A 14,478-nucleotide genomic window follows, 5' to 3' on the forward strand; every position below is an offset into this window, starting at 1 on the left:
ACTGGGTGCTGTGAGGGGCTGAGAAGGAGGAACACTGTGGCTTGGCTAGGGTTTAGATAGTGGTGCCCCAAGACAGCAGTAGGATATCAGCAGGCTGGGTAACTTATGTAGTTAGTGTCTGGAATCCTCTTCCAGGTACTAGAGTGCAATGTATTCAGTTTCAGAGATGTAATGTATGTAGTAGGCATTCCACAGTAGTAGTATCTTGTGAAGGGAGCAGAGGTGGTTCTGGGATGTCTCTGCTGTGAAGATGTGTTTTCACAGTATCAGATTTGTAAGGGACAGGGGCTGACAGAATCTGAAAAGATGAAGGCCATCATGAGAGGAGGGATGGGAGCCAGAGAAACGAATTTATGTGGTTCATCATGAGAGGGGGGATGGGAGCCAGAGAAACGAATTTATATGGTTAGGCCATTTGGGGGGGGGGATTCCATGTTTAGTCAACATTTAAGGAACACAATTTGGGACTGGGTTTTAGCCAGGAAAAGAGATACTTTTCTGAATTGCTGCAGGAAGATGGAACAGAGGTCCATCATGGAAGGGATGGTGTTGGGAAAATAGGAAATGAGGTAGAAATGAAGGCCTTAGTTGGTTGTGAGGGGAGCTGGCTAACAGAAAATAAGTGTAAAAATACTCACAAATATGTGAAAATATGCACAAATATGTACAAATACATTAAAATACACAAAAAATATGTGCAAATATATAAAAACATAAACAAACACATACAGATATTGAAAAAAGTACAAAAATGTGGGGAAGAGGCTGGAATGGATGAGGTATGGAAGTATGCACTTTTTGGGTTAAGAGAAAAGAGGGGGGGGGGGGGGGGCAGTTCTGTCAAGATTCACAAGGTCATGGGGCATGGCACATGTAGGTGTGGAAAATAACATGTGAAAATAGTGAGGAAATGTAATCTGTAGGAATAATTACAATTGCCACCAGGAAGAATTTGGGGCATGTGATTCTGCACCCACAATCTGAATTATCATATAGTTGTGTGTTGTATTTGAGTGAGACCATTGATACAGTGTGGCTCAGATGTCAGAGCATGTGTGGTTTGGAAAGAGATGAAAAAATGCAGGTAAGAAAAAAAAGGACTCTGAGTAGAGTAATGCTTTAGAGAATAACAACAAAGGAAAACATCACTGGGCATCACCAGAGTCATGAGATGGTATACCATAGTCTACCTTCTTAAAGAATTGACAACCTGAAGAAGAAATAAAGAAAAAGAGTTATAGGGCTGTAACAATAATAATGAAGAAACATTGTGTTAAGACTACAGGTGTATCACAACTGTAACTAATATGAAGAGGATAGATTCTATTCATGACCTAGAGGAGACCATGAATTTATTTATTTATTTATCCAATCACAGACACTGTAAATTGTATGGATGTTGTCAACAGATAAGTACATAAAATACATACACAGAGATACATAAACATACACAATTACACTCACAAATAGATACATACATTTCTTGTCTTCCTGAGTTACCCATTTGCACATTGTATTTCACTGTCTATTGGATGTATTGTAAAATATCTCTTAATTTCAGTAATTGATGATTCACACAATTTTCACCAAATTTGCACATTATATTAGATGATCCTTTAAGGTATAAAAACACTTTTCTAACAACTAATTTTTTAGTTTATTCCTGAAGGCATATATTTCACTTTAATCTCTTGTGGTAGTTTATTGTGTAGTTTAATTCAATTATATACCACACTATTTTGGTTTTTTGTTTTGTTTTTTCTCTTGAGATGTAAGTGGTGGCTGGATTGTAGATTGTATTTTATTGGTCCTGTTGTCTACATAGCAGCTTATGCATAAGACATTGGACAAGTCAAGTTATAAATATACAGGCTGAAAGTAATTTCAAGGCATACATATTTAAGCTTACAATAATACATATTTAAGCTTACAATAATACACTTTACACACACAATTTCATAAATTTAAATATTCTTCAATGGAATAAAAGCAGTGATGCTGTAAATATGACTTTAGAGATTTTCCAAATGTATTGACCTCAGTGATAGCTTTTATGTTTTCAGGAAGTTTGTCGTAAAGCTTAACTCCCATGTGAAAAGTACCTTTTTGGCACAGTGCTGTGCTGATTTGAGTCATATGTAAGTTCCTGTTTTGTCTGGTATGTATATCACAGTTTTTTTGTAGCCTCTGGTCCTTGCCTATTACATTTAATTTAAAGAACAAAAGGGTTTCCATAATGTATACACACGGTAATGGGGGAATACCAGATTTCTTAAACAGGGGTTTACAAGAGTCTCTAGGCTTGCACCCAAACAAGATTCTAATGGCCCTTTTTTGTAGTTTAAAAGTGCTATTAGCTATTTTAGAGTTTCCCCAGAAGGTGACCCCATATCTAAGACGAGAATGAAAGTACGCATGATATGCATTCATTACTGTTTTCTCACTACAGCATGATTTTAATGAACAAAGAAGATAACATGTTTTGCTCAGTTCTGTATTGAGACATTCAATATGCTTATTCCATCTGATGTTACTCTGCAGCCAAAGTCCTAAGAATTTGGTTTCAGTACTGTTACCAACTGGCTCGTCATTGATAGAGACTGATGGGATAAACATGTCCTTGTTAGGAACATTGTGGAATTTTAGAGCAACGGTTTTCTTACTGTTTATTACAAGATGGTTACTCTGTGCCCAGCTGCTAAGTTGTTTCGTGACCGTGTTTACTGTCTGCTGTAACTGTTCATCGTCGTCTCCTTTTAATAGAATCGTGATGTCATCTGCAAATATGATTGATTTGTGTGCATCAATATTTAAGCTTAGATCATTTATGTATAGAAGAAACAGAAGGGGTCCCAATACGGATCCTTGGGGTACACCACATTTTATTTGTTTATAGTCAGATAAGTGATTAGATACAGTTTTTAGTTCAATATCTGTGTGCTTGACGCACACTGCCTGCATACGATTTGTCAGGAAGGAACTGATCCACTTGTTGGACAGACCTCGAATACCATATCTTTCTAGCTTTGATAGCAGAATTTTATGGTCCACCATGTCAAATGCTTTTGACAAGTCAATAAAGACTCCTATTGTTTCCTGTTTTTTGTCCATCAGGTTTAGGATGGAATTGATGCACTCATAGACAGCAGTTGTCGTTGACCTCTTATTTCTGAATCCATGTTGTTCATTACATAGGATGCTGTTTTTATTTATAAATTTCATAATTTTCTCATACATAACTTTTTCCAGTACTTTAGAGATGCAGGAGGAAATTGTGATGGGTCTGTAGTTATTTACATTGTCTTTATCCCCTTTTTTATATACAGGAATAACTTTTGATGTTTTTAACACATCAGGGAAAGTGCCTGCCTGAAGTGAGCAGTCGCATTAATGTGTGAGTACTTCAATTAGGTTTGATGCGCTCTTCTTTAACATTGTTGCAGGTATACCATCAATACCTGCCGATTTGGAATTTTTTAGTCCTTTTATTGCTTTAGCTACTTCATCTTGTGAAACAGAACTGATGTACATTGATCCTCTACATGTACTTATTTTATATTCATTTGCCTGGATGCTCTTAAAGTTTGATTGTAACATATTTTCAGCAACACCTGTGAAAAAGTTGTTAAATGTGTTAGCTACTTCTAAGGGGTTTGTTACTTTTTTATTTTTATGTGATAGTGTTATATTTTTCCAAGGTTGTCTGTATTCTCCACATTCTTTTTTTATAACACTCCACATAGCCTTTGATTTATTAGCTGAATTATAAATGATTTCATCATTATGCATTATTTTTGCTGCTTTTATTACTTTTCTTAATATTTTGGAGTATTTTTTATAGTATGCGCGTACTACTGGTGAGGAATTTTTTGAGTTACATATTTCATGAAGTAGTCTTTTCTTCTGGCATGAAACCCTTATTCCCTTTGTGATCCAGCTGTTTGTTCTAGAGTTTCCCCGTATGGTTAATGTTTTCAGTGAGAATGCAAGTTCAAAGAAATGGGTTAATGTATCAATGAAAGTGTCGAATTTTTCATTTATATCATTCATTTTGTACACTCCTAGCCATTTTTCTTTCTGTAATAAGTTGTTGAAGTAGTTCACATTATGCTGATTATAACTTCGATATGCTGTTCTAAGAGACATGTTGTTAATAATACTGCCTTGTACTTTTATGCTTAATATTTGAGCAAGATGATCACTAAAACCTGCATTGAAAATTTTTAGTGAGGTGTTGTGTAAACTCTTCTTTACTAGAAACTGATCAAGAGCTGTTTGACAAGTTTCTGATACTCGGGTAGCTGCTTTTACTGCAGCCTTTAAATTGTAGGACGTTGCAAGGTTCAAAATGGTCTCCCTATTTCCACTATTCGTGAGGAAGTCAATATTGAAGTCACCACAGATTATCAATTCACAATCTATTTTATTTACTTTATTTAGCAATGACTCCATTTTGTTTAAGAAAAGTTCAAAATTCCCGGACGGTGATCGGTAAACTGTAGCAATAACCAGGTTGAACTGAGTAATTTTTATAGCTGCAATTTCATAATCCTTTTCGACATTTGCCCTAGTTAAGTCAGGTAGTGTAATAAAATCTACATTTTCCTTTGTGTAAATTGCTACCCCACCCTGTTTGCTGTTTTTTCTGCAGTAGTAAGCAGCCAAGACAAATTTGTTTATTTTCGTATTCTGGATTAATTCTGGGTTAAGCCAGTGCTCAGAAATGCATAACACTGAGATATCATTAAGTTCATGTGTTAATAGAACGTTAATTTCATCGATCTTATTACGCAGGGTTTGCACATTATGGTGATAAATTTTTAGTTCGGGCGTATTCACGATTTGGTAATTGGGAATCATATTTACAGCATCACATACCTCTAGTTTAAATTAGGAACATCAGCAGCGTTGTATTTTCGTTCTTCTTTCTTGTTTATTTTGTTTTCCTCGCTGTTGGAAGGATGTTCAGGAAGCTGATAAATTGTTCTATCCCTTACAAGTCTTTCTTTGATTATTTCACTAACACGATCACAAACAAATCTTTTCCCATCATAGTTCAAATGCATTCCATGCTTCGTGTGCAGATTTCCATGCAGCTTGCTTATATCCAGTACATCTCACTTAGCGTATTGAGAACACAGTTTCCTTATTTTAATGTTTGTTTTCCGAATTTCTTTGTTTACACACGAATTATAAATCAGATCATGCCTATGAGGAAGTGTGGCAACTACTGTGTTTCTGCATTTATTAGCTTGTAAAAAATTCTGTAGCGTTTTCACGCAAACCTCTGCTTCATTTTTTGCCACATCGTTTGAACCCATTATACAGATGATAAAGTCATTTTCTTGCATTAATTTCGTCTGAGAGTTAATGTCTACAGCATTTTTACATCCTGCTCCCGGTTTCACTACACTAGCTACTGCTATGTTGCGATTTTTCTCACGGAGCATGCTGGATAGATTCCTGCCATGACTGTCTGCTAGTAATAGTACACTACTCTTTTTCCCTGATGATCTGTGTTTGTTGTTGACATTATTTGAAAAAACTCTATTCATTCTCAGTTCACTGTCTTTTTCAAGTTCACGATCATTTGGAGAGTCGTTATCACAGTCACTTGTTTGCAAAACATGATATTTGTTTTTCTCCGAAAATGTGACATTTTTAGCAGACTTTGTTGTTCTTTTTGTAGTTGGAACACTATTTTTGTACGGCACTTTTACCCACTCGGAAGATATATTACTTTTGTCTTGCATCACTTCACTTAGTGTTGGCTTCGATCGCAGATCCCGATTTTCTTTCTTGAGTGAGTCAATATCGCTTCTTAAGGAACTGACTATGAATTGTAAGCTAGCAATTCGTTCTTTTAGCGTTGTTATTTCAGTGTTACAATTCTTACAAACTCCCTTTTTAACAGCATAACTATAACTATTTCTCAAGTTAGATTCACACACTTCTACACTCGCGGCCATCTTGCCCAGTGATCTGGTTCCATGTTCATGTAGAGACCTGTTTGTTGGGTATGATCAATGTCTTTTTTAATGTGGATCACTGTTCACAAAATATACTCACATGGACCACTCAAGATTCCCTTAGATTTAAACAACTCAGTGCAGCGATATCTCTTGCTACCTTTTATCATAATCCATACAGCTATTTTTTGTAACTTCAAAGTTGTCTGCCTGTTCTTCTCATTTGTACCCCAGAACATTATCCCATAATGCATCACAGAATGAATGTATTGCAAAACATGTTGTTCTGGTGCATGAGCTACTACATACAGAATTTATTATTCTCAGTGCAAAGCATTCTGAAGCTACTCATTTCCTGAGGGTAGTAACATACTCAGTCCATTTTAGTTGTGCGTCAACATCCATCCATAGAAATTTGGTTTGTGATACACATTCTGTGAGCTCATCTTTCACTTTTAAAGAGTATTTTTCAGTTTCCTGCCAATGTGAAAACTAATACTGTTTTTTAAAGTTAATTGGCTGTTGTCTACCCATCTGCATACAAGCATGAGTGTTTCTTCAGTTTTGTCCTTTACCACACTTGATGATGTTTCACTGATCAAAATGTTAACTGTCATCAGCTAACAGTACTGTTTCGTCGTGTTTGACACACTGGGGGAAATCATTGATATACACCAAGAAGAGCAATGGGCCAAGCACACTTTCTTGGCGGACTCCCATGTTAACTTACACTGGGTCTGAAAGGTATTTTACAGTATGGTTGAGGTTCATTTGAGAGATCTCTAATTGTGGCACTCTTGTTTTTGTAGGTATGAACAAAACCACTTATTTGATACCCATCTTATACCTAGAGCTTCTAGTTTATTTAACAGAACTGTATGATGTACTGTATCAAAAGCTTTGCTGAAGCCAAGGAAGATGCATCCTTTATATAGTGCTTCTAGAAAAACATTTGTAAAATGAGCTATAGCTGATTGTGTGCCTGAACTCAAACTGTTCTTTACACAGAAGATCATGCTTTGTTAGGTACCCCATGGGACTAATTTTCATTATGGTTTCCATTACTTGTGAAAATGATTAGAGTAACGAGATAAGTTTCTATATTTTTGCTGTCTCCTTTCTTATGTAGGGGCAGGACCTTTGCATGCTTCAGTACCTCTGGGAAGCAACATGTGGTGAATGATTCATTTATGATGTGTGCCAAAGGCTCTTTGATACTGTGTACACATTCTTCACTAAGCACACAGATACCTCATCTATACCTGCTGAGGTTTTATTTTTTAGATTCTGAACAACATTACTTATTTCTTCTGAAGTGGTGGGCCACAGCATCATGGTGTTTGGAACATAATTCAGTGTTTGTACAGGCTGTATTTTGTCAAATTTGTTTTTTAGCGTGGTAGCTATGTAGCTCAAATATCGATTTGCAACGTTTGCAATTTTTTTGGACCATTAATTGTGATACCGTTGTGCTGTAATTGTACATTTATCTGTTTTGTCCTGTTTGGTGACATTACAGGCCACTTTTATTTTGTTTTCTGCCTTTCCTAGAATTTTATCATTTTCAGACTTTTTTGATGTTGGTAAAACTTTCATACACATGTTTAGGTATGTTTAGTAGTATTTTTGAAATGCGGGGTCATTTTGGTTGTTTTTATGTTGCTGAGGTGTTTGAGTGTTACAGAGGACTTCCTCATCCCATTGGTCAGCCAGTTGCTTTTGTTTTGTCTTTTAGTGCCTTGTAGTACTTTTGGAAACACTTCTTCAAACCTGAATTTAAATTTTGGTAGAAACTTTGAAAACTTCCTATCTGTACTAGTCTCCATGTGCACTGCTTCCCATGTTCCATTGTTCGTTCACATGGTAAATTCAACCCTTTTGCTTAGAGAAGGCTGTTCTGTATGTGAGTATTTTGGTTTTGTTTTCTGCAGCTATGTTTAATTTTAAGAGCTGACTGGAATGATCTGAAAGGGCCTGGTTACTCATTCTTTCTCCAGTCAATGCCTGATGCTGAATGCTTAATTACCCTTACCAGTGGTGATGTTCTATAGCTGTACATAATGTTCAGAAATGTGTTGCAGAGCCTATCTGGGTTCAATTTGTTGATGTTTAAATCTCCAAAAATGAGAATTTTGCCGATAGGATTAGTAAGAAGGTCCGATACTTGGATTAGTTTTGCTATGAATGTAGCTGTGTCACCACTGGGAGAATGGTAAATACAAAGTACAGTTACCGTTTTTACTCGAATCTAAGCCGCACCTGAAAAATGAGACTCGAAAGCAAGGGAAAAAAATTTTCCCGAATCTAAGCCGCACCTGAAATTTGAGATTCGAAATTCAAGGGGGTGAGCAAAGTTTTAGACTGCACCTCCAAATTGAAACAAAGTTGGTCCATTGTAACATGAGACACAATTTTGGTCGAATGGATGAAGATACAGCTACAGTAGTTTGGTTCGAGTCGCAAGCTCAACATTTAAGCGTTATCAAGTAGCCATTGGTATGTGTCAGGCACTCAGTCCGTATTTATAAGGGCACCCCTCCTTTTTCAAACGTTTTGTCTGGTTTGAATTGATCGCTTATTTTGCTTTAATCAAATCAGTGCCGTTCTCTTTGTTATAGGTGTTTACGCCACTCTAAGCTGAAAATGCATTATTGTACTGTGTCATCATTGTTTGTCGCATTCTGATAATGAGTGATTATGACCTGTCGCCGCTTGAGGCATGGCTTGCTTTTGTGCGCGCTACCGCCACTTACAATAAAAAGAAGAGAGGAATTGTCACATAAGTGAAAGAATGACAAGAGACTGTTATTTGTTATTACTTACACTGCTGCTTTCTTTGATAATGATCAACAAGAACCAAATAATAGACTGCATATGATAGATGTTCTGAATGAGAGTTTAGCGAGAATTTTTCTCCGTTTGAAAATCCTTGCAGACGCCTGTTTAGTACATAACATTCTGCATAGAAATTAGAGTCATCTTAGATTTAAAAATCTAGTCAGTTGAAGTGTTTCCTTTCTGACTGTATCACTAACCAGCATAAGAATAATACGAATATAATAATGACATGATACGTATATTCTTCCGCGCTTGCTGGTGTCTCACTCTAGTTTCCTAGTTTATTAGGCAGACAGGATTTAAATGAGATAGCAACAAATATGAAAGAATACATGGCATAATGTTTACATTCTTCTACCTTTTTTTTTAATTTATTTATTGGCGCAGAGGTTTTGGCGCCAGTATTTATCTTTGTGCCTGCAAAGCATGCCTGTGTAGCACTACATATATTCGACGGCAGAAGTTAGTTGTGGTGGCACCTACCAACATTTTTCAGAACTTCCACTTACTCTGCACTCGATTCTAAGCCGCAGGCAGTTTTTTGGAGTACAAAAAGCGGATAAAAAAGTGCAGCTTAGATTCGAGTAAATACAGTAGTCTTTGGAACATATGTGGCTTTCGTATCTCTATAGCTGATATTTCTACATGTTTTTCTTCACTTAATCAAATAATGTCACCTCTAACTTTGTACATAATCTCTTCCATTACATGATCCACCACCCCTCACAGTGGTTCTACTATGATGGCATGCTAGATTACATGAACTTAGAGCTACAAGGGTAATTTCAGATCCCCTACACCAATGTTCTGTTATGCAAACAAGTGAGCTGTCAGTAGTCTGCAGTTCCACATCTAGCTGTTGCATTTTATTTCTTATGGACTGGATATTTTGGTGGATCACTGAGAAACACTGAGTACTTCTTACCTTGGAGCCTTCTCATTTTTCTTGTCTTCCTCCAAAAAATTGTTTTGATGATGAGGAGCTATAATTTTCTTGTCATTCACTTCACTATCCACTTTTGTTTCTGCCAACTCCCAGCATTTTTTGTGTGTTTTGCTACTAATGCTGATGATTCTATCGCTTCTGCATTTTTTAGATTTTGGGTCATATATACACGCATGCACACACACATGTGCGCGCACACACACACACACACACACACACACACACACACACACACACACACGCACGCACACACACACATTGTCATCTCCGGGCACTAAGGCCCGACTGTGACTGTGTCTCAGGCTAACAGTGATCTTTGCTGGGGTGGGCAGCAGAGATGCAGAAGAGGTGGGAAGAGAGAGGGATAACAGGGTAAGGGTGGAAGAAAATGCTGTTGGCTGTGGGAGTGTGACAGGATGTAACAGGATTGTCTACTGGTAGGTGCAGCATCAGGGGTCATGCAGAAGGTAAAGAGGAGAGGAGAAAAGAAGAGAAGAGAAAAGCACTATGCAGGTGCACTGGTGTGTTAGCAGCATGGCAGGGCTGGTGTAGAACAGGAAAGGGCATAGGTAGGTGGAGGACACGGACTAGTAAAGGTTGAGGTCAGGAGAATCATAAGAATGAAGGATATGTTACAGAGAGAGTTCCCATCTGTGCAATTCAGAAACGGCATTGTTGGTGCAAAGAATTCAAATGGCACAAGCTATGAAATAGTCACTGAAGACAAGTGCCTTATGGTGTGTGCCATGATCAGTGACCACTGGTCCAGCTGTCTCGTGGACACAGTGTGACTGTAGCCATTAATGTGGGCAGATGGCTTGTTAGCTTTCATGCTCACATAAAATGTGGTACTTGGGACAGGACAAATAACAAGTTCTCTGTTCACATGAATGGCTATAGTCAAACCTCTTCCTGCAGCCCAGTATCTGCTCTCTGCAGGATCCATAGAATTAATGTAATGTACACTAATGCTGCAAAGGAGGAGTGGGGAGTAAGTACTACCAAATCCTTCATTTTGTTCAGTAGCAGAGTTACTGCATTACATGGCCTTCCTGCAATATGCAGGATGCAGATTTTGGTGTCTTTACTATTTCTGCAGTACAAGTAAAGTCTTTTAGCCGAAAACAGTTATACAATGAATTATTGGAAGTTAGCACGTAACAACCAACACTTTGGTTACAATCAGTTCTTTTTTCTTCAGCTACTTCATGGTGTCACCAACTAGTCAACAGACAAGGATATTTGAATGGATGCGTCGACATCTTCCTGCCAATCGAAGTGTAGGAATTTCTGATCTCACATCGATGTACACAGTCATAAATGTGGTTGGGCCTAAGGCACCTGACCTGATGGCAGAACTGTCAAACTCTGATGTGAATCTTCATCCTTTTACATACAAACAAATTAATGTTGGGTATGCATCAGATGTTATGGTAATGGCATTCACACACACAGGAGAGCCAGGATATTGTCTCTATGTTCCATCAGAATATGCTTTGCATGTATATGAGCAACTGATGATGGTAAGTGAAAGCACTGTCACTAAATTTGTCATAAAATTGTTTCTAATTGAAAATATATAGTGATGACATTAGAATAAATATTTTTCTTGTAGATTGGACATGACTATGGTGCAAGAGATGTTGGTTGCTTGACACAACGTTTCATGAGGATTGAGAGGTTTATTCCATTTTGGGGAGAAGAGCTCACAAGTCTAGTGACGCCATTTGAAGCAGGAAGTGGTTTCCGGGTAAAGCTTGATAAAGAGTACTTCATTGGAAAATTTGCTCTTCAGCGTCAGAAGGAGCAGGGTGTGACAAAAAGGCTTGTTTTGTTTGTACTGGAGGATATCGATCCCGATAAACATGTATGGCCATGGGGCGGTGAACCACTGTACAGAAATAATGAATTTGTTGGGACTGTCACGTCAGCAGGGTAAGTACCATATAGTAATTGCTGTAAAACAGTTATTGATGAGAATCAAAACTGCAATCCTGTTTTTTGCTGGAAATGTTCTTACTGACTAAGTTATCCAGGTACTATTTGCAACCCACCTTCACAACTGAAATTCTTCCAGCTCATCTCTCCAAGTTTCCACACTCCATAGAAACAGCCCTATGAGTTTAGTACTATCCCTCATAAAAGAAAGGATATTGCAGAAAAATGTCTTAGCTTTGCAGCAGAGTGTGTATTGGTTTTAGAAAGTAGGAGAGGGATACAGACAGAAATGAAACTGTCAATATGGGTCATGTTTGTGCCAATAGCTAATAGCATTTCCCACCAAAGTCAAGTGTCTTAGTTCAGGTCCCAGTTTGGCAAACAGTTTTAGTCTGCCACAAAGTTGTAAAACAGCTGAGGTTTCACTACAAAGTAAAAGAATCATTCTGGAAACAGCACCTATACTGTGGATGTCATTTCTCCAGGATAGCCCTACTTCCAAGAGTTCTAGTCTAGCAGTATATGTTGGAGACCTGCCTTGAAGTTCATAAAGTAATAGAGAGATACTGGTAGAAGTGAAGCTGTGAGGGTGGGGAAGATTGAGTCTTGAGTCATACCTTTCAATTATCTGTGGGGATCGAGATGTTACGTACAGTAATATCGAACCCAACATTAAGTATTCACTCATTTACAGTGAATTAACTTTATTTTGATCATGTCGGTACAAACACATCCGCTCGAATACCAAGTTTGGAACACACTGAGATCAACAGTTTTCAAAGAAGTTCATTCTCAAAGATGAAACGATCGACTCTTGCAGTCGATAACCACCACAGAGCCCCCGCCGGTAGTGTGGAGCACGATAAGGATGATGAGAAGCGTGCGTGCACCCGGCAGGCTGAAGGCGCAGGTGGGCGTGACCAATCGTGTCGTGGCAGGCGCGTCGGAACGGAAAGATGCTCATTCGTCAAAGCAGAAATGGCAGATGTGTTGGTCGAACATTTCGGAGGTGGTGAAGAGGGTGGCAAAGCAAGCGGCACTGGAATGTGGCTGGCTATGCTGTGGTACAGAAATGAAGTGTCTGGAACTACCAAGGAAACGTGGCAGCAGCGTAAATAAGTTGCTTGTATCACATCAGTAATGTAGAATTTCCACTTGAGGTGGCGTGATGATGACAGTTGTGACATCTCGGACATAGATCCATGTAGCGTGATCGTCAGGGTATTAGTTGTAGCTGGTAGTAATGGCGAAGGATCGGAAGCAGTTGGAGGCGGAACAATGACAGGAGCATCTCATTGCATGTCTTGCTCGGACGGTGTTGGCTGCAGCATGTGTAACTGATCTTGTACCAACAAGTTGTATGTCGCAATTTGCTCACGTAGCTGTTGCAGTTGTTCAGGCGAAAATGTATGTTGTGAAGCAGTCTGCTGTGTATCACTGAGTAAGATGGGGTCGAAATCAGAATCTGTCTCTGTCAAAGTGTAACCTGGCATACAAGACAAGGTTGGCGGCACAGTGTTGGCGTAACAGTTTGAGGAGAGGAGATCGTGTGTGCGATCACGAATGTGAAACTCGGTACTCAGCAGAGTGAGAACACGTTCACTGCTGTATGAAGCATTGATACGACTGAAATCGTCTTCTGGGGTGGGTGAACAAGTTGCGGGCGCGATCGAGTAGTGAACGGCCGGACGGTAAGCGTGCGTAGTGTCGGCGAGTTGTTGACAAGATGCGGGTGCGGTAGCCGCGGCGGCAACGTATGTCCCGCAGCTGTTTGTTTTGACTGGGTCGAGGTCAGTGAGCCAGCAGGCGGCAGCCGTGACGTCACTGTCAGTAGCGGTCGAGCAGAGTCGGTGCGGCTCGGGTGTTGTGTAGAGGGAGGCGTGGCATGTCGAGTGTTGCACTGAGAAACAGCCGGCATTGTTGTCGGTGTAATTGTTGCATTGTCGTTGATCGGTAGGATGTCCTTGATGATATTGTTCCTGTGAATTTCACCAGGCATGCAATTTAGCCGTAGTTCGGAGTTTGTGCGAACTGGGATTTGCAACATAGTCCCCGTTTGTTGCAGTCCATTGTTTGGCATGATTGTCCGATGTCGAAGCACTGCACAAAGTTAATTCGTTACACAACAGAAAGTCAAAATTCTCCAAATTAATTGGTGAAGGAGCACTGCACTGTCCGGAAGTGAAATTACCGATGCGTTGAGTGGGTTTCGATGGACGACGTGTGCGCCTCGGTCACATTGTCGATGTGTGAGAAGGTGACGAAAGTTACCAAAAAGCACGACTTACACAAGGGTCGGGAATTTACACACTAATTACACTTCCTGTACACTGCATCCAGATGCAGCGCGATGTGAAGTCGATGGACGTAGAAATCCGACAAAGGGTTGCTACATTGTTTGTCCATGGCGATGTTCCAGTACACATTTCTGGCATCGTATGCGGCGTTCGTGAGCGTCGGAGTCACCAGTGTGGGGATGGAGATGTTACGTACGGTGATATCGAACCCAACATTAAGTATTCGCTCGTTTACAATGAATTAACTTTATTGTGATCATGCCGGTACAAACACATCCGCTCGAATACAGAGTTCGGAACACATTGTGATCAATAGTTTTCAAAGAAGTTCGTTCTCAGAGATGAGGCGGTCAACTCTTGCAGTCGATAACCGCCACATATCATTTTGCTTCATCTTTCTCTAGATGCCTGAGAGTCAAAGTGAAAGGCAGTGGGATTTAACTCCTGGTTAATTATAGGATTCATTATCTGATATTTTTTGTGAGTTTAC

At 39.1% G+C, this 14,478-nt stretch overlaps 1 protein-coding gene across 3 annotated transcripts in view; it reads left to right on the forward strand.

Annotated features, from left to right (window-relative positions):
* LOC124798516 (pyruvate dehydrogenase phosphatase regulatory subunit, mitochondrial-like) overlaps window positions 1-14,478 on the forward strand; it is a 163,883-nt gene that overhangs the window by 122,340 nt on the left and 27,065 nt on the right. For all 3 annotated transcript variants that reach the window (XR_007016947.1, XM_047261960.1, XM_047261961.1), the window contains exons 13-14: window positions 10,955-11,276; window positions 11,369-11,688. Coding sequence is in view for 2 of the 3 variants with exons in the window: in XM_047261960.1 (XP_047117916.1) it covers window positions 10,955-11,276; window positions 11,369-11,688 (642 nt within the window). In the remaining variant the exon portion in view is untranslated. The remainder of the gene's footprint in view (window positions 1-10,954; window positions 11,277-11,368; window positions 11,689-14,478) is intronic.

Source organism: Schistocerca piceifrons, chromosome 5, assembly GCF_021461385.2.
Source record: "Schistocerca piceifrons isolate TAMUIC-IGC-003096 chromosome 5, iqSchPice1.1, whole genome shotgun sequence".
Lineage (NCBI taxonomy): Eukaryota > Metazoa > Arthropoda > Insecta > Orthoptera > Acrididae > Schistocerca > Schistocerca piceifrons.